At 39.3% G+C, this 18,714-nt stretch overlaps 3 protein-coding genes across 5 annotated transcripts in view; 2 read left to right on the top strand and 1 right to left on the bottom strand.

Annotated features, from left to right (window-relative positions):
• The first annotated feature begins 2,926 nt into the window (after positions 1–2,926).
• On the top strand, positions 2,927–5,902 carry mrto4 (MRT4 homolog, ribosome maturation factor). Its single transcript, XM_030777280.1, has 8 exons — positions 2,927–2,956; positions 3,407–3,465; positions 3,560–3,663; positions 4,398–4,479; positions 4,598–4,665; positions 4,847–4,998; positions 5,086–5,162; positions 5,559–5,902. Exons 1-8 carry the CDS (start codon positions 2,929–2,931, stop codon positions 5,709–5,711), a joined length of 723 nt encoding a protein of 240 aa, XP_030633140.1. The 5' UTR covers positions 2,927–2,928; the 3' UTR covers positions 5,712–5,902.
• A 167-nt stretch (positions 5,903–6,069) lies between these two features.
• Positions 6,070–9,199, bottom strand: akr7a3 (aldo-keto reductase family 7, member A3 (aflatoxin aldehyde reductase)). 3 transcript variants are annotated; one of them, XM_030777587.1, is made up of 7 exons: positions 8,830–9,199; positions 8,037–8,224; positions 7,745–7,849; positions 7,505–7,601; positions 7,136–7,235; positions 6,876–7,005; positions 6,070–6,580 (listed from the first exon to the last, which is right to left on the bottom strand). In XM_030777587.1, exons 1-7 carry the CDS (start codon positions 9,134–9,136, stop codon positions 6,419–6,421), a joined length of 1,089 nt encoding a protein of 362 aa, XP_030633447.1. In that variant the 5' UTR covers positions 9,137–9,199; the 3' UTR covers positions 6,070–6,418. The 3 variants fall into 3 exon arrangements, with proteins under 3 accessions (XP_030633447.1, XP_030633449.1, XP_030633448.1); XM_030777589.1 differs by having other exon boundaries at positions 8,848–9,199; XM_030777588.1 differs by having other exon boundaries at positions 8,854–9,199.
• A 3,538-nt stretch (positions 9,200–12,737) lies between these two features.
• The window catches only part of megf6b (multiple EGF-like-domains 6b), a 53,016-nt gene continuing 47,039 nt past the window's right edge, over positions 12,738–18,714 (top strand). The window contains exons 1-3 of the mRNA XM_030777387.1: positions 12,738–12,817; positions 14,335–14,469; positions 15,395–15,504. Coding sequence (XP_030633247.1) covers positions 12,738–12,817; positions 14,335–14,469; positions 15,395–15,504 — 325 coding nt within the window. The remainder of the gene's footprint in view (positions 12,818–14,334; positions 14,470–15,394; positions 15,505–18,714) is intronic.

Raw genomic sequence — 18,714 nt, 5'->3', positions numbered from 1 at the left:
TGTTACATGTTAGAAATCATCCTGCCGTATCAACGGAATGGTTTGTTATATTGTGACACCCTGAAAACCCAAGACATAAATCCTTCAGCTGTTCTTTTTTCTTCTTTTTGACAAGACTGTAACCTGCAAAGATGATCTTTTTACAAATGTGACTAGACTCCAAGCAAAGTGGCAATGTAGGCATAGAAGCATCAGTTTGTTCTTTAACATCGTTAAAAAGAGGACACACAAATTCTTTCAAAGGAGAGGGAGATCTAATATCTAAGAGATAAAAACATAGCACAGTCAAAAACACTCTTTGTAGTTCAGTTCTGAAACTTCTCAAAATAGTCATCTTATGTTTCTTGTATTACAATAAAAACCTATTCACAAAACATACTGGATGCATTGTGTTCCATTAAGTAATCTCTTTAATCTGGTGGATTTTGAAATTTTGTCTGGAGATTTCAGAAATTTGGAGCAGAGAGAGATTTTCTCTTGTTGCAATATCTGAGACCTTCGCATTGCATTTACTGTTTTAAAACAGTTAATGTGGTGACAAGTGAGCAACACCTTTGTACATAAGAAAGCAATATGATTTAATACCTTATATGTCAATGTCTGGGGAGAGAAAACATTTTTCCTTAAAGGAGTATGTTTAAATTTGGAACATTGTTTATGGTGCAAAACAATAGTATGTAGATCAGTTGCAATGAATTAATGGTTTTCTCATTTCTTGATGCCTTTAGGTGTCCCCTCAGTTTTGAAGCTGTCTCAGGGGTTCTTTCAGGTAATATGAATAGGGACTGTTTATTTGCCCTTTGAATGGAAAATCTTAAAAATCCATTTAATTTATTTCACAATGTAGAGACAAACATTGTAAATGTGTTGTTCAGATCTCTCAGTCAGACTGTTAACGTTCTAGATATATTAACTCTATACCACAAAACTGGCACTAAGCTTACATGGGTTTTTTTTTTCTTTCGCAAGTGTTAATTATAATAGTAAACAAGCATGAATTATGCGGTGTACTTTATGGCTTCAGGGAGGAAATGCTATCATGAAGAGGGAGGGACATGCTTAGAATCTTGGCTCAAAAAGAGTCATCTCTTCTTTCTTTCTTTCTGAGACACTGAGAAACAGTACAGTGAACAGTAAATTACACAATGTTCATAAAACCAGTATTAATAAAAGATCCTCTCAAAATCTTATATGATGTTAAATGCGGCACAGTGCCTTCAAGCACAATGAATGTATCGTGGATAAGAAACCTAAAAATATTTGCAAATGATCATATACGTGCATACAACTCCTTTCATTTACCACCAGGGAACATTTATTATGAGTTTCTGTCACTCATAACTGCCTGGAGAGCAAAAACTTCCAACTTCCAACTGTTTGATAAACTGCCTATATTGTGTTTAGACTAAGCATCTCAATCCTGTGTTGCTGAAGGAGCAAAACAACCTTTTCTTTCAGATGGCTTCAGTCATGTTCAATAAAGGCAGTGCTGCACTTGCTGCCAGCGCTTCTGTGATGTTGTGCTCATGGATTCATTCAACAGTATAACCCAAATCAATAATAACACCAAGCCATTGATTATCTTTCATTAATAAAGCACACAGTTTGCTGACACAATCACTGCATATCAATATGTTGGAAAAGAACAACAATGTTTACACTATACAATGTTTACAGTGTTACCCGCTGTAGATCAATCTGGAGATACATGTTTTCCAGCCCAGCAAGGTAACTTTTTTTTTTTTAAACCCTTTTCTTGTCTTCACCTCAGGCATACAACCGTGATTATCTCGCTCATTTTCATGCTGTGACACCATGCAACCACATTCCCATGTCTTCAACAACTAGACAAACACTGACACCAATTTGTTATTTGAACATATTACTGAATATGATTTTTAAATAAGACACAAGCGACTAATTAAAGATACTCAGAGGAACTAAGGATTAACATGAGTGACACAGAAGCCCAGTAGAACTAACTCCAAGATTTAGCAGAAGTTGCAGGGAAATTCCTGTCTATTTATAGTGTTTGGCGGAAACGGCGATCAGGTGATCAGCAAAGGTGATTAAAGTTGAAGGCGTAGCGGGGAGGTGCAGTGGGAGGTGCAGAGGCGGGGGTGTGATAGCACCTAATCTTTTTTAATAACAAGAAATCACAATACAGCCTAAAAGGAGGGGTAAAATACCCTGCATGCCACTAATAACAATTTGGTGCAGACGTCCTACCGCCCCCCCTCCCGTCGATCGTCATCCTACCACCACGTTTTCCATATACATGTGTAGATATTTAAATACAAAATTTTGAGTCTATTAACTGCACCCCTATCAATAACACAGATGGTCATGACACACAGTTTACGGCTACAAGAAAATATGGTGCGGGAAAGTTAATTGTATCTAATTACCTAAACCTGTTGAGTACACCCCATGAAAATTTCTCTATGTTCTAAAAAAAAAAAAATAAAACATCATTTTAAAAGATCACGAAATTTCAGTATTAATTTGCTGAACCTTGTTTTTATTCATAAGATTCATTAAAGTTCTAAGTTGAAGGTTACACGCCAGTGCGATTTGAGCAACCTTGTTGTACTTACTTGAATTAATTCGTCTCCTCAGCATGAAACAAAAACTTGTATATAGCGCCCTCTAGTGCGTGGTTTCTCTAAATACTCTGTGCTGCGGATACCAGGACAGGCTAGGTTGCTGATCACGAACTAATACTGATATGCTAAATTTTATATCGTGACAAAATTAAAAGTACAAATAAAGACAAATTTTCAAAATAAGACATTTTGCTTTTATGCGTAAATGTGTACTCATACGAAATTAACAAAAATTATGGTCAGGCGTAACGTGGCCTGCTTTAGTCAACCACTGAAACATTAGGGGTCCTTGCTACATCACTGTCTCCACAACGTGACAACCATGCCGAAATCAAAGAGGGATAAGAAAGGTCTGTTTTCAAGTCTTCCATGCTAGTTTAAAGTACAGGTTATTTAAACAGTTACACGCAATGGTATGCACTGAGTTTGTTTTAAACAGTTTAGTTGAAACATTTTTAGAAGTCACTTTAAGAAGTTAGATACGTAGTCTGTTAGCCAGTCAGTTAGCTAGGTAGCGTCGTTTTCTATCTCTCTTTCTATTTGACGTTAATTACCTGTTTAGTTCACGATAATTTATTGAAATAGTTTAGATTTTCAGTGACATTGTGTCAGTCAGTTAGCATCCGCTGGAGACTGTTAATGCCCAGTCTCTTAACTGTCGATGCTTGGCCTCTGCTTTATTCTGATCCTTGCAGGCCAGTTTGTGGACAGAGCCAACTATATATAGTTGGTATAGTTAAATGTGTTCGGTGTTTCATTATGGCTTAATATTGCTTTTTTTGTTTCCTCTTTATTTACAGTGTCATTAACAAAAACAACCAAGAAAGGTTTGGAAACCAAACAGAATTTAATTGAGGAGGTTGGTGTTCTGTGTCATAGTATCCTCACTCTGCCCTTAGATGCCTTCGATATGATGTTGGCTCATTGCCTTAGCATTACTCTCATTTTCTCAGTTGCAGAAATGTGTGGACATATACAGATACGTGTTCGTGTTCTCTGTCGAAAACATGAGAAACAACAAACTCAAAGACATAAGGACAGCCTGGAAACATAGTAGGTAAGGTTGTTTCCAGATACTACCAATGTATTTGTATCTCTTTCAAACTCGCAAGAAGATACATAGCTACCTAACCATACTTATTTATAGCAAAGGTTATTTTGTTCAGACAAAATGGTCAGTGGTTAAATGGCTTTAATTCAGCCTTTATGGGGTGGAAATAAGAGCTTGAAGTTGAACGTTTTAATAATTACATGCCTAAATAATAGTTAGAGCTCAAAGAATACAAGATTTGTTAATTGTGTGGCACAGGCGGTGTAGATATAATAGTTTTGTTAAAGCTCAGCTTCTTTAGCTTCAGCTTCTTATTCAGCCAGTTTGATGCGTACTTCAGTGTAATGGTTGCATGATCTGTTTTGAAAAACCTGTTGTTCAATTAACTTTTTTAAAGCCACTGAAAATTTTTAAAATACGTCTAATATTCTGCAAAAAGATAATGGCAGCTATGATCTCCAAAATGTGTTCTTTCATCTTTTATTTTGTTTTATATTGTTTCCTTAGTTTTAGCTCTTATTTCTCAATTATTTCAATTATTTTGTCATCCTCCTATAATAATTACTGTCCTATACTAGTTCTGTAAATTTTAACAGGACGCTGTTTTAACATGTATGGACTTAAACAGTATTTTTCCTTAAACCACACAGTGCAATCTGTTTTACTCGCTTTAGGCATATTAGCTCACAGTATCCTAACACCATAAAGAATTAACAGGTAATCTCGATTTTATGTTGCAGGTTTTTCTTTGGCAAGAATAAAGTTATGATGATTGCCTTAGGAAAAGGACCAACAGATGAATACAAGGACAACTTGCACAAGGTATGTGAGTTTATGCATAATATGTGTAATATTTTAAATTGTGGACCAGGTGATTAGTGTGCATAATGTGGTTTTGTTAAAACAACAAACAAAAAAACGTATGTTAACCAACTTTCAGATCAGCAAATTTCTGAGAGGAGAAGTGGGGGTCTTGTTCACTAACAAAACCAAGGAAGAAGTACAAGAGTAAGTACCACTTTTATAGTTCATTTATTTGTCACCATAAAGTACTATGCGTTTGATATCAAATAGTACTATAAAAAGTCAACATTACAGGATTCAAATGGGCATTCTGAATGTGGTGTTTATCCTAAATTTTAAGCTGTTCATATTTGATTTTATTGCTTTTTTTTGTTTGTTTCCTTAGATATTTCAGCAGTTTTAAAGAGATGGATTATGCACGGGCAGGGAACAAAGCACAGATGGCAGTGACACTGGATGAGGGGCCTTTGGATCAATTCCCACACTCCATGGAGCCTCAGCTGAGGCAATTAGGATTGCCCACTGCACTAAAGAAAGGTATTATGAATCTCATCAAAGATTTAGGAAACGACCTTCAATTCAGACAACATTTTTCTAAAACCATGAAAATATGCCTGTCTTTAGGAGTGGTGACACTATTAAAAGACTTTGATGTTTGCAAAGAAGGAGACACGCTCACACCTGAACAGGCTCGTATTCTGGTGAGTTGGTTTCCATTTTTGTTTTGCTGCACCAGTTAGGTTTATACCTTCACTGCTGCAAAGAGGGACAGTAGAGTTTATAGACCTTGTCTCTTTGAGGCGTCAGTGTTAATAGTCCTTCTGTGAGGTCTCAGTTAAATTAAGTGTCATATTGTTTAAATGACCCCTCTAACTCGGTCCATTTTTCCCCAGGAGAACTGCCTTGATTTTTCACCTTAGTCTAGCACACATGACTTGAGCAATCAACTGATATTCAAGCTTTAGAGTATTTAAATCAGATGTATCTGTGAAGGATTAGAGCAAAAGTGCTAAGGGTCTGGATCTTTTGTGAGAATACACGTAAAAACACTGATCAAGCACTCACAGTGACATGTGGCCTATTGGATTTGATTGCAGAAACTCTTCGGGATTGAGATGGCAGAATTCAAAGTGTCCATAAAGTGCATGTGGAATTCAGAGACTGGGGACTTTGAAAAGTTGGCAGAGGAAGAAGAGGAAGGGATAACACAAGAGAAGGAAGAGGAGGATGATGAAGCAGGAAGTGAATGAAACTTTTACAACGGACTTTCCCACATGAACACTTTTTAAACTTTATGTTGTGCCAACATAGTCATACATTTTTTCATCTTTTTGAAGAAAGAATTTTTGTTGTTTTTCAGAAGACCTGTTGTGATCCCCACACTAGATATTTCTGCACAGTTTTTGTTGTTGATTTCTTCCTGAATACTTCTATAAAATATTGTATTTCCAACTGTGGGATTTGAATTTACTTGGACCTGAAGTGGTAAGAGTGGATGTATCGACTCAGTTAAGCTTTCCAAGTTGTGTGTGTGTGTTGTCCTATCAAGGTTCCACCATTTTGAAGATGAGAGCAAAGACTCTTCCCAAAACAAGAGAGAAGGAAATATTGGAGTTGCATAGTTTAATTCAATCAAACATACTCAAAAAATAGAGCAATTACATCTAAATCATCTCAAAGGACAAGTGCTTATCAAAATGGTTATCTCCAATAATACTTCTGTTATTGCATTCAAAAGTGCATCAGCTACCAGCTCTTCTGGTCTTTACTAACTGATTAAGGCAAATTTGTCTGACTAATTTGGACATGGAAATTTACTTTTTTTTTTTTATCACAATGCATGATGGACCTGAGAGGAAAAAGTCAAGAAAAATGTTGACCCTCTTAGCCATCGATCAGTTGAAGTCCAGGTGGTGAACGCCCAATTTTTGTGGTGTCATTATCCCAAAGTGAGCCTTTAGCGGAAATAGTTGGGACACTCATGGGCAACCAGATCCCAGGCCTCCTTGAAAGCCTCCACAACTCCAGGCTTAAGAGCTCCCTCTTCTGCTGCAGTTAGGTTCTCACTGAGCTGTTCCATGGTAGACATACCAATAATGACACCATCACCAATGTCTCCCTGTAAAGACGTGCAGTCATGTAGAATGGGATGTAATTGGGTGTTGTCCAAGGTTTTGACTCTACCTTTGAGTAATTTAGCTTAACTCTTCATATTCTTAATCTTTAGAGTATATATCTGTGGTGTTTTAAACATTATCACTGATTCAGTACAACACAACAAAAGAACCCATTTGCATAAACAACCTCACCATAAATCATTAAAATGACATTCAAGTTTGCATTGAAAACAGTACGTGAAACAACTGTTCACAGTAGCTATTTATTTTTCTATGTTGTGCATGATCATGACCTACTTTAAGCTGGGAGTGATGGTACATCCAGCGTATTGCAGCTGACGTCAGGGTTGGTTTCTCTGAGCCATACGAGTTTTCTAAAGCCTTCTGAACAACATCTATAGCTTTGAAGTGACTCTCTTTCCAGTACCTGAACAGATCAAATGTTGTTTTAGCAATGCATAACCCAATAACAAAAAGAAGGCCTTTCATGTTTTTACATTCATTTACTGGTTCACTGGTTTTCTTTTAAGTTCACTGATCTTGCTTTGAAAGTGTACCTATCTCTGTAAGCACCAGCCCAGCTGTTTCCAAAGAAACGGCCTGGGGGCTGGGCTCCATCTTTGTCCTCATAATGATACTTCCCAGTGAGGAGACCTCCTGTGTGTGTGAAAAGCACAAATAGCAAATTCAGTGATAAGCTATGAATATTAGGGCAAAATAGCAAATATATTAGGACAAAATTTTTACTTAGTGACCAGCACAATAGCATTCAGTAACACATGCTTAAATTACTTCATACATAGACTTCTGTAGCCTACCTATCAGTAGTATTTTACACTTGTTCAAATCTTCTCCTAGCTAAACTACACATGCTACCTCCCAAGTTTACTGCTGTCATACTAATCAGTCAAAATACAGTTCAGTACCTGCAAGAGGGTTGTATGCATAGAAGCGAATGCCAAAGTATCTCAAGCATGGTAACAGCTCAGTCTCCACTTGCCTCGTGGTGGCATTATACATGCCCTGCAAACAGCAGAAACATATTGCAAATGAATGACTCATCTACACAAAAGTTCACTGTTGCTTTCAGGTTAGTTTTCATCGATACTGAAGGAATAAAATGTAGACCATAGAAGCAAGGCTACAAAAGGCATCTCCACACTTACTTGATAAACAGTAGGAAGTACCCAGTTATTGTGTTTGCAGATGCAGTATATCTCAGCCACCTCCCACGAGGCATAGTTTGATAAGCCCAGCTCCTTGTACTTTCCCTGAAAACCAATGGAATGAGAGCACTATGAGGATAATGATCTATAAAACTAAAAACACAAAGACCAATGTTTGTCAGATGAGAGAATAACTTCTGTTAAGATATGCACCCGAATTCACAATGGACAGTACCACTATAATTAAACTGTAATTATGAAAGTGAAGTGTTAATGTCTTTGGTCACTATACCTCCTTATGGAGCTCATTGCAGGTCTGTAGTGTGTCTTTAATAGGATTCTGATGATCAGGAGCATGCAGATAAAAGATGTCTACACACTCTGTTCGGAGCCTCTTCAAAGATGTCTCCAGCTGAGAGCGTACACTCTCTGGTTTCAGCGTCTTGCCCTCCCAGGGATTTGCTTTTGTGGCAATTTTGACTTATGGACAATAAAACAGGCTGAATCAATGCAAACAACTGAAAACGATCCTTTTAAAAGCCCAACAAGAGCTACAGTATTTCGCTAAAATGTATGGAATGTTATTCCAGTTCCATTAACAGCGTTGTTATTCCAATAACAGCGTTGCCATGTTTGGAGGAAATCGACAGTGTAATGTAATTACATGAGTTAAACGTAAATTGCATTATTTATTTTTGACAAGCTGTCAGGTGGTACATGTAAATGTAAATGAATTCAGCACTTTCCACTGGTTTTCTGCCTCTAGAAACGTGTAGAACTTGTGTATAAAGGAGTTTCGGGGGTTCAGGAACGAAAGCAGCATAAGGTCAAACCTATTAATGTTATATCTTCGAAACGGTATATGAATCAGTCAGATTTATACCGCTGGAAGAAAGTTTGCGTTGTTGATCACACCTAGCTTAAATCAGGCCAAACTGGAGCACATTGGGTCGTACTTGTGTGCTTCACTGCTGCACTTGCCATATATACATAATAAGCTAGCATGTCGTGTGAGCCTCTCTGTTTTAGCACGTGCAAAATATAGCTTGCTAATACATAATTGTTTACGTTGGTGGAGGGTATGCTATGTTCCCTGTAGGAACCCATACCTGATTTAGGAAGTTCCATTCCACCAATTATGGTTTCTGACTGTCCGGCCGTATACATAAAAGCGGTGTCCACTTCATTGTGGCCACGATCTAGAAAAGCCTTTACCATTTTCCCACTTGTTTCGGCATCGGCTCTCCCCCCAAATGCCATCGTACCCAGAAGTGTAACTGGGATTTTTGAATTAGTTGACATGTTGCGGAATTGCTTCAAGTCTATAAAACTGTATCTACTGAATACTCTTTGGTGCGCTGCACATAGGCCTGCTCTTACGGAACAGAACATAGTACGTCCTCACGCCTGCTTGGCAATAAACTGAGCATAGGACGAAGACTGAGGCAAGTTAGGGAGTGTGGTGAAAGAGACCAGCTTCGGCCAAAGTGTGAAGGGACTTTTCTGTCCGTAGAACTGTTATTGGCTTATTTTGGGGGTGGATGTACTCGTGTAAGCGGTTCAAAGTTCAATCATTTGCACATTCTGTTTATGGCGGAAATCTGACGACCCCTGCCATCAGATATTCGACCGCCCGTTCCAACAACAATTTCTGTTAAGTTTCTCCCAACGCCCGCCGACAACTTGTTTTTCTCATCTTGACCTGAGGATGTCAGCAAATACAAACGATCGGATCGCAGACTTCTTGCAGGTTTGCTCAAGGACGGTTAAAGTACAGTACAAGAAGATGGCTGTAGTTTTATGAACAGTTCTTTTTTTATTATTATAATTATTAAAATCAAGTTTCTTTTCACAAAAAGAATTCGACGTTATCAAAAGAAAATACGGACTGTGAATGGAATTGATTCATATTTCGTAAAAACAGCAAATCATAACTGTAGCCTAATACGCCTCAAAAGCTGTAAGACTTGTCCATCATTAAAATCAATGTGGGCATATCTATTCAATGAAATTGACAGAGTGGCGTCTCTCTTCTAAATGGTCAACATGTTCCAGCACTTATACATGTGCTCATGGCTACAATCTGCTGCATCATATCACAGACAAGGTTGCTTTTCTTTTCTTTTCTTTTCTTTTCTTTTCTTTTCTTTTCTTTTCTTTTCTTTTCTTTTCTTTTCTTTTCCTTTCCACAGCCTAACCTTTTCTAATGAGAATGACTGTTTTGGTATTTTATGTAGATCTTCCCCCCACTAATAATACCTTGTCAGCTGAAAATTTACTTCAGGTGTACATGTCAGGTGTGCCTTGTAAAATAAATCCTTAACTGAGCACAAGTCACTGGATTATGTATAGCCCGTTTACCAAAGATTTATCAGCCATATTTCAACATTTCATCACGTTCTCCTATCTTCTGCATTCCACTCTCACACTTGAATAATAATCACCTGTCTTCACGAAGTCCAGTACATGTGTGAGAAAATGGTTTTCATGTTTTTTTGTAGCTGACATACACAGTTATCTGAAAATCACACCTGATATATGTAGCAATATTGTCCAGAAAGGGCTTTACACACAGTACTTAGAGACAGCAATTGAACAGCAGCTACACCATTCCAGACCACTGGCTGTTTGAGTACACACTACATACGAATTATATTGTACAACAATAAGCAGTACTGTACAGTTACAAGATGTCATATATATTTTATTACATGGTGCTTGGGCATATTCTAGGCTCTGTCAGATGTACAACCATTAAGGGCATGCAGTCAAGTGACAGTTAAATCCAGGGTTGATGAGGTGAGTGAAGTTAGAAGGCATGGTTGAGCAGTGAGGCAGCCCTGGGAAAGAAACTGTTCAGGTACCATATGCTTCTGGTTCTTACAGATTGGTAGTGTTCTCTCATGGAGACTTTGTTGACAGGTGACGTAAGGGTCTGAGAGTTCACCAGAAGTCCTCCTTGCCCAATTCTTTGCCTTAAAGTTGTGTAGGTTTTCAATGAAAGGTGAAAAAGAATTGATGATCCTCCCTGTGGGACAGACATACATGACATATTGTAAAGTACCCTTGGCAGATGGGGCAAGAAACCAGACTTTAATAGAGAATGTGAGAATGCCATTGATGGTGGCTCTGTAGAGTTGAAACATGACTGGATGATGCCAAATGTTCTGATAGCGCAGGACTTTTGGTGGTGGTCACATCCCATTCCACCACAACAACCATCTTGTGCTCTACATTCTTAAAATGGTAGACATGTTGATCACTGAATAGAAACATCAATATGTGGTACCAAAGAAAAAACAACAGGACATCGTCTGTGAACTGATCATTTTTTTGCAGTGTGAAAAAAAACTCTCAGCGTCAATGGTCTAAGGCTATGAGGGCAAAGTAATTAACAGACCTGGGAATAAGAGATTCTGAACATGTGCTGTTGGTATCACTCACTCACTATCTAAGCCGCTTATCCTAACTAGGGTCGCGGGAGCCTATCCCAGCGGTCACAGGGCGAAAGGCGGGGAAACACCCTGGACAGGTCGCCAGTCCATCGCAGGGCAGACACACAGACAATCACACTCACAATCATACCTAGGGACAATTTAGTGTCTCCAATTCACCTAACCTGCATGTCTTTGGACTGTGGGAGGAAACCGGAGCTCCCGGAGGAAACCCACGCAGACACGGGGAGAACATGCAAACTCCACACAGAAAGGACTCTGGCCGCCCGGCCGGGAATCGAACCCGAGACCTTCTTGCTGTGAGGCGACAGCGCTATCCACTGCGCCACCGTGCCGCCCTCTGTTGGTATCAGTACCACACAACTGTTTTGTAGTATTTTTTTTTTAGGAAGTTAGTGTCATTCTGACCATGCCACAGGTATTGAACCTCAGCCAGCATTGACCGTTAAGGTTTGGATCAGTGCAATCAGTGAATGCTTTGCAGGTTTTGTCTGGGTGTAAAAGGTCATTCTGCCCAGATGCTGACCTTGTGTAATGCTCTAATATGACCTTAGGGATCTGACCCCACATTATACCTGACAATAGTGATGCTATTTTCTTCTAATCCTGACTCCTGTCCATTATCTCCCTGATCTTGTTCTGTTCTGTCTGACCATAACCAAAGGCCAAACTAAACCATGATTCTGAAAACTTACCATTGAATCTCAAAATGCACAATTCACCAAACAGATATTATTATGTAACGGAAAACATCAGCAGAAGGAATTCAGCAAACAGTGGGAATTGACACTGACAATGAACGTATTTTACTGCTTCTCCTATTCAGCTTTCTTTCCTGACCCGTGTCTGTTATTTAATTTTATTATTTTATTTTGTACTGGCAGCTTTAAGAGTTCTTTTGGATACCCTATACAAAAATCGTAAATAAACATAACTGATGGCAAAACAATGTATTCTTTCATTTTTTTTAAATTAGATGTGTTCAGTGGATAAAAGTGGCGCTGAAAAGGTAACTGAAGGCAGATATTTAAGATTACAACCTCATTTAAATACATATATACACAGAGAATTATGTAACTAAAAGGTTGCATACTGATGAATGTGTGTGTGTATGTGTGTGTGTGTGTGTATGTGTGTGTTTAATTGTATTTTTGTAGCCCATGTATATATGTGTGAGTGATAAGGTAGATGTGATGTTCAAGTGATGTGAAGAAAGGATTCTCTTAAGTGTCATCTCTGACAGGAAGGCAACGTGCCTTACGGGTATTTGGGTTGTCGCTCTTTTAGATGTGGGAAGCATAGACTTAGGTAGGATCGCAGGCTATGTGTTTTTTTTTTTTCCTGTCAACTGTCCTTACTCTTGAATTCCGCTACAGACGTAAAAGAGCGCTTTACACAGTTGACTCCCGTTTACGTTTGGACACTTCAAAATGACATTCCTTATTTTGTCCCTTTAAATTTTCTTTTATTATCGCATGCTGTTTGTTTTGACGAACTTCACTGGAAGTTTTCTTTTATGTTGCCAACAACGACATAAGATGGACCTAATTTTAACTATTTTACTAATCATCGGGATCCGTGCAACATCCAGTCTCGGAGGGCACCTTATGCCTTACATGTAAGTAATTAACATTTGTTCATTGGGATAACTTACGTGTCTTAAGTTTGTTTACACTCCACCGAAACATTGTTAGTCACAGTCTGCGTAATCAAGGTGTCTAAGTGCCTATTAGTAAACGTCTTAAGTAAGAAACGTGCCGCCGTTATCTTTGAGTAGGCACACTTAGTTATAACACTGGACGTAAATCTTTAAAATATCGAAGCAAGTTATTTACGTAGAAGATATGACATAGTGTTTATTTGATAAATATTCAAAATGTACTCCACAAGTGGCTTTATGTAAGCACGTGCACACGATTTGTGTAGCTTTGGTCGCACTAATGCGGCGTAACACGGTAACTTTAAGATTAAAAAAGTCTCTCTCCATCTGCAGCACTACAGACTTATTGAGGTTACGCACAGCAGGTTATTGGGATACTGCCATTCATGTTGTGAATGGGAACATATTTTTAGAGATACCTCGTGATGATTCCGGGTTATGATAAGCGCTGGAGAGGCGTCTTTACAGAAAGACTAAGACCTTTGATTTTTTTTAACTTAACCAGGCCATCTGCATCATAAAGCAATACTGGAGAACCTCAAAGCACTTGGCGTCTTAAATCGTCTGCATATGAAAAGTAGGATGATGTGTGAAAATAACAGGATTTTCTGATAAATTTGAATGGGTGATAAAGCAATTGGTTGATTCCTTTCATGTGACTATACAAATCTTAGTCCAGTCAAATCTGCAAACACATTTAGATGATATTTCACACAAAAATGTCTGCTGTCAGAGTAAATTTGACAGTTTGTTATGATGTTATACATTTTATTAAAAAATAAAATGAACAAGGACATTTGTGACACTTGTGTCCTCCAGGCTGAATGTTTTCAGTTTGTGTGTCTAAATTACTTATAATGTACAAGTTATAAACCGTCCACTTGCTCAACTTCAAAAATATTGCACAGAAGATTAGAGTTTTCTTTTCAGATACAGCATGGAAAGTAATGATATAGGCCATTTTTGCAGTTTCACAGTAAGGGCTGAGATGTATTTATGTATAAAACATTACATTATTATCAGCAGCTGCGGCCAAATTACTCAGATGTGACTACCAACAACATCCTCTGTCAGTAACACAAGAACGTGCCTGAGGTTACAAACCTGCATAAATCTGTCTAGATCAGTGTGAGTGGCTTGTTAAGTCATATTTACTAAGTGACTCGTGTGTCTGACTCAGAGAACGGGGTAAATCCAGAGACTGTTTTTCACTTTATTCTACAATCATGCACTACAGGTTGCATCTTGTGCTGAGCGGGGGTCGTTTAATGGTTTATTGGAATTTCCCTCAAAGCCTTTAAGAAAGGGTAAAAGGGAAAAGAGTGTAAAAATATTTTTAACTAAGTTATCAGTTGTAAAAAAAAAAAAAAAACCTCTTAAAACCCTTTGGCATTCTATTACCGTTTTTCTGTTTGAAGTCTTTCCGCCGGGTGTGATATGCTGCTTGACTTTTGTGATTTATTGTGCATTTGCAGGCCTAATGTGTGCACAGAACGTGAGGTGAAGCTGGTTGTCCAGAGGCAGCCCTGTGTTCAGGCTTTCACACGCATGGTCAAAGTTTGGAAACAGGGCTGTCTGGGACAGACATGGTGCATGGGCTATGAAAGAAGGTGAGTCCTCACTTTTCATTCGTCTGTTTATCCATCCACCCACATAGCCACCCAGAATTTCTTCTATGCATTCTCTCATTCACACTACTCAGTCACTCAGTCTAAATATAATTCCTGTGGTATTTAGACTTTAGATGTTCACCACTGTAAAAAAGCGCAAAAAGCATTCTCTTGCTCTCCTTTGTTCTATAATCATTGCCTTGAATCCTCCCCTCATGACTCCTAAATGCAAGATGTCGCCATCCCTCAGAAAGCTGCAATTTGAAAGGCATCTCCAAAGCCCACATACCTATGAGGTAGAAGCCCTAAGCTCACCTTTGAATCCCAGCCCACTCTCATGGGAGTTTCTCACTGTGTGCTTTCTCCGTGTACTTACGATGCTGGGTAGCCAAGCCCTGTTTTTATGGCACCCAGAGCTTCAATTAGAGACTGTAAACAAAGAGCTGTGAGCATGGTGTAATGATCATGGAGCTGTGTGAGAAGCTCCAAACTACAGGGACGGGTCCTCTGATTTAACATACACCTCTGAGTCTGACGCTCTGAGAAAAAAGTAACATTAAAGAGTCGGGGGGGGGGGGGGGGGGGTGCTGATTATAGTGTTGTTTGTGTTTGTGTTTTTACACATTGAGGCTCATCCACAAACATAAGTCACGCTCCTGATTCTTCTAGTTCATGTCAGAACCACAAACATAACCTCAGGCAATCACTTCAGTCGTCTCACACACGTCCCTCATCATCACTAAGATGTTGCTTTAAATCATTCAGACCAATTGATGTCAGTGCTGTTTGCACTTTTCAATGGGGTATCAATGAATGCCGATTTATAGTGATATGTCAAATGTGAACGGTTAATTCAGTTTAATATTGTTGTGCCAGGTGTGGTTTTCAGCTTCAGCTGATCAGGTTTTCTTGCTCTTTGCTGCAGGACAGCGTACTACACTGCATACAGGCAAGTCTACCGTCAGGATTATCAGACTGTCTACAAATGCTGCCCTGGATGGTCACAACTCAATGGGGAGGCTGGATGCCTGTATCGTAAGTCCTTCCCTCATCTGAGATCGTTTGGTGTCATATTATCAGTCCACATTGTCCACAATTTGTCTGTTTTATGATAAGGTACAGTGGGTTTTTGTGAAAAAGTAAAATATCTAACACAGAGAGCATAGTCTCTAGACCTCTGACTCAGAGATCGTACATGTATGTTGTAGATTAGATGCGAGCTTTGAGTTATGTGAAGACAGCCTTTCAATGGTTAGTTTTGGATGGGCTTGAAAAGGAGTCGTTTGTCCTGAGTCAATTAGCAGTGAACAGATGAATGGTGACTCAGCTGTGACTGGTTTATGTTCGAACCGTTAAATACCTTGTCGTTTAACTAGTGTCTCGCTACATTTTTAAAAGTGTAAACCAATATTTGTCCTTATAGAGAGGCTGACCATGCAGACCACTGCTTACTTAACAATTTTGAGAAGTACTGTGGAAAAAGAGCTTGTTAAATGCTCACTGTTAAGACTCGTGCAGTCCCTGGTGCATTCGGCTAAGTGTCATTCATTATACGAAGTCTTGTGTGGTTGCCAGAGATTGCCTTTGAAGTGATTTCCCAAGACACCGTGGGGATATCCGCACCCAGCACAGTTTTTGTGCAATTGTGGAGTCCTGGCACAGACTCACAATACCATGCCACCACAATCCCCATGTAGATTCACACCAGGGTTGTGTGTTAAGCAAGTGACTGTACAGGTCACTGATTTGTACCACACACTGTGGGAAAGACTGCCTTTGGTGTCATTGCTACTGTTTATGTGGTAACTGATATCAAAACGACCTGGTAGGAAGGAGCACCCACCAGTTATGTGCAATACACTCTCACATTCACTCAGACAGCAGGTGCACATAATGGACAATTCAGTTTAATTCAGAGGGTACTGAAGTGTTTTCTCTCCAACATGAATAAAGTTTGTCAAAACATAATGCTTTTACTGTGGATTTATACAATGATATTCTATCAGGTTTACAAATTGGCCAGGGTTTATCTGGATTTAGACAAATTTGCATGAATTCATAAATAGCTCAGATTAGAAAATCAATGCAGTAGAGCTTGTCATTTAAATCTCAAAATCCTCCAGATCCAGAGCAGTGTGTTTCTATCTTGGACAGTATTGTGCAAGTATCCATATGACATTATTTTGGAAGTGGAGATAAAGTACTGATCACATTTGAGAAGGGCATTTCTTATCCTGTCTTTCATGAATAGGAACATTTTACTGGCTTGCATCGTCATGGTAACAGGAGCGCAGATCTTGATGGCTCATCTCCCAGGAGGGACTTAGCATTATGCCTATCAGAGTTGGCAGGGACTTTTTCATTGGATTTTACAGAGGTTCGGTTGAGTGTTGGAGGCACATTTTTCCAATAGCACCTTTGGATGAACAACAGCCCTCACACCACATAAACAGCCTCATCCTATCACACCAGTGTCAAACCCGAAGGTCTCTCTCAGTAACAGAGCATAGCTGGGGTTTAAGGATAGCGGGTTTATAAGACTGACAGGGGTGTTAGGGTTTGTGTGTCAGCGCACTTCATCAGCCTCTGATTTTCAGCAGGGATTCAATTCTGGAGCCAATACTGTACTCAAAGCCACTTTTGTCTCTGGCAAATGCTCATAGTATTCTATTATACTGGTAACTGTTAGGCTGTCGTCAAAGCCCAAGGCTGGTTTACTTATAAACACAAGCAAAAATAATGCAAAAACATTCCTATGCATGGCTTAATGTCTCCTAGAGTAAGTCATAGGGTGCTGTTTCTCCTTTCATGACAGAGCTTGGCTTTTTAAACGAACGCACCGCAGGAGGCTGAGCTTTTATCTCTGTAACTTAAGACACGGCAGGACTTTGGAACGGGACAAGCTAATCACTCTTTTCTCTAAGACATTGAACAAGGATAAAGAGAGGATAAAAGGAAGCTCTCTTCAGAAATCCTCCCTTCACCAAGCACACTTAGCGATTCACTGTCTGCACAGCATTTCATTCAGCACAATTCAGTCAGTGTGCTTCATCCAAGAGGAAACCTGAAGCTTTAACAAAGCTTTTGATAGGCAAAGTTGCTCAGGTTGTATCTTCATGCTAGGGAGAATGCCGTCTCGAGACTGTGATCGGTTGTCGCTAGGGAGTTTAAAGCATAAGGGTGTGTATTACCTCAGTGAGAGAGAAGGGATATTGTGATGGGAATCTGTTCTCTCTCTCTCTCTGTCTGTCTCTCTCTCTCACTCTCTCTCACTCTCTCACTCCCTCTTGTTCATGTCCCACTAATATGGTACTTCTGTTCTCCACTCCCTTTATGATATTAGCACATCAGGTATTGGAAAATCATTTCAATGACCTATGTGGCCTGCACACTCCTAAGCGTTTAGGTACCCCATTTTCTTTCTCTTTCTGTCTGGAGTACCATTTGGCTTAACGACTGTTCGACTTACCAAGCTAGATTGTCCACAATAGGCCTAAAGGTACTTAGCGCGACTTCCGTCCACTTATAATAACTGGTGTCCCTCTCAATTGGCCCCTTCCTACTCAGAATGAGGCGCTGATGTTTGTGATTGGGTAGAGCAAAGTAGAGGGTTAAATGCCCAGTCATGTTGATTAATGGTGACAAGGAACGTTGAAACATGGGTGAGCACTGAGACAATGCCTCCAGCAGTTTGTGGCTCTTGTTAATTGCTGGATGTTATTGGACATGAGGGAAATGGTCTCATGTGGAAGAAAGAGTTTGAATGTTGTGTCTCTCTGTGGGTGGCCTCTGTGTCCAGAGTTGCCGGGTCTTTAGTTCAACAATGCCAGTAGTCACAAAGACTGTGTGGCAGTTAATTTTACTCTTTGGTAGCAGACATGATGTTTTCATGACCTCCTGTCTCAGGATTCTTTCATTGAAATTTACCATGTATTCACTAGAATCCGTCCTCAGACAGTAGCGTATGGGCCTTCCATATGAATCAAATTTAGCCAATGGATACATCCAGTGGTATTGCTAAATGGTGAATCCAGTTAAGACACTGCTGTTCAATACAAGTGGAAGCTCTCCTCTTGAAATAGATGTAACGAATGTTATCTAGCTAGGTACTTTCTTTCAGGTATTTCCTTTAGCCAGCAAGGTATTGCATACACTGTTTAAGACTGACAGTCCGATCTCATAAACAGCACATTTTCTCCTGGGTATGTATTTTTTATAGTACAATAATTTTATTATTTAAAACAT

The sequence above is a fragment of the Chanos chanos genome, chromosome 6, assembly GCF_902362185.1.
Source record: "Chanos chanos chromosome 6, fChaCha1.1, whole genome shotgun sequence".
NCBI classification, from domain to species: domain Eukaryota; kingdom Metazoa; phylum Chordata; class Actinopteri; order Gonorynchiformes; family Chanidae; genus Chanos; species Chanos chanos.
Note: the sequence above shows the minus strand (reverse complement) of the source record. Positions and strands in the feature narration are given on the sequence as shown.

Excerpts from the sequence above, each read along its gene's own strand:
- mrto4 (XM_030777280.1), top strand. The coding sequence starts at position 2,929 with ATGCCGAAATCAAAGAGGGATAAGAAAG. Across the intron at positions 4,480-4,597 it reads ACAAGGACAACTTGCACAAG|ATCAGCAAATTTCTGAGAGG; the intron begins GTATGTGAGTTT and ends ACCAACTTTCAG. Across the intron at positions 4,666-4,846 it reads ACCAAGGAAGAAGTACAAGA|ATATTTCAGCAGTTTTAAAG; the intron begins GTAAGTACCACT and ends TTGTTTCCTTAG.
- akr7a3 (XM_030777587.1), bottom strand. The coding sequence starts at position 9,136 with ATGTTCTGTTCCGTAAGAGCAGGCCTATGTGCAGCGCACCAAAGAGTA. Across the intron at positions 7,602-7,744 it reads TACTTCCTACTGTTTATCAA|GGCATGTATAATGCCACCAC; the intron begins GTAAGTGTGGAG and ends TGCTGTTTGCAG. Across the intron at positions 7,006-7,135 it reads GCTGGTGCTTACAGAGATAG|GTACTGGAAAGAGAGTCACT; the intron begins GTACACTTTCAA and ends TGATCTGTTCAG.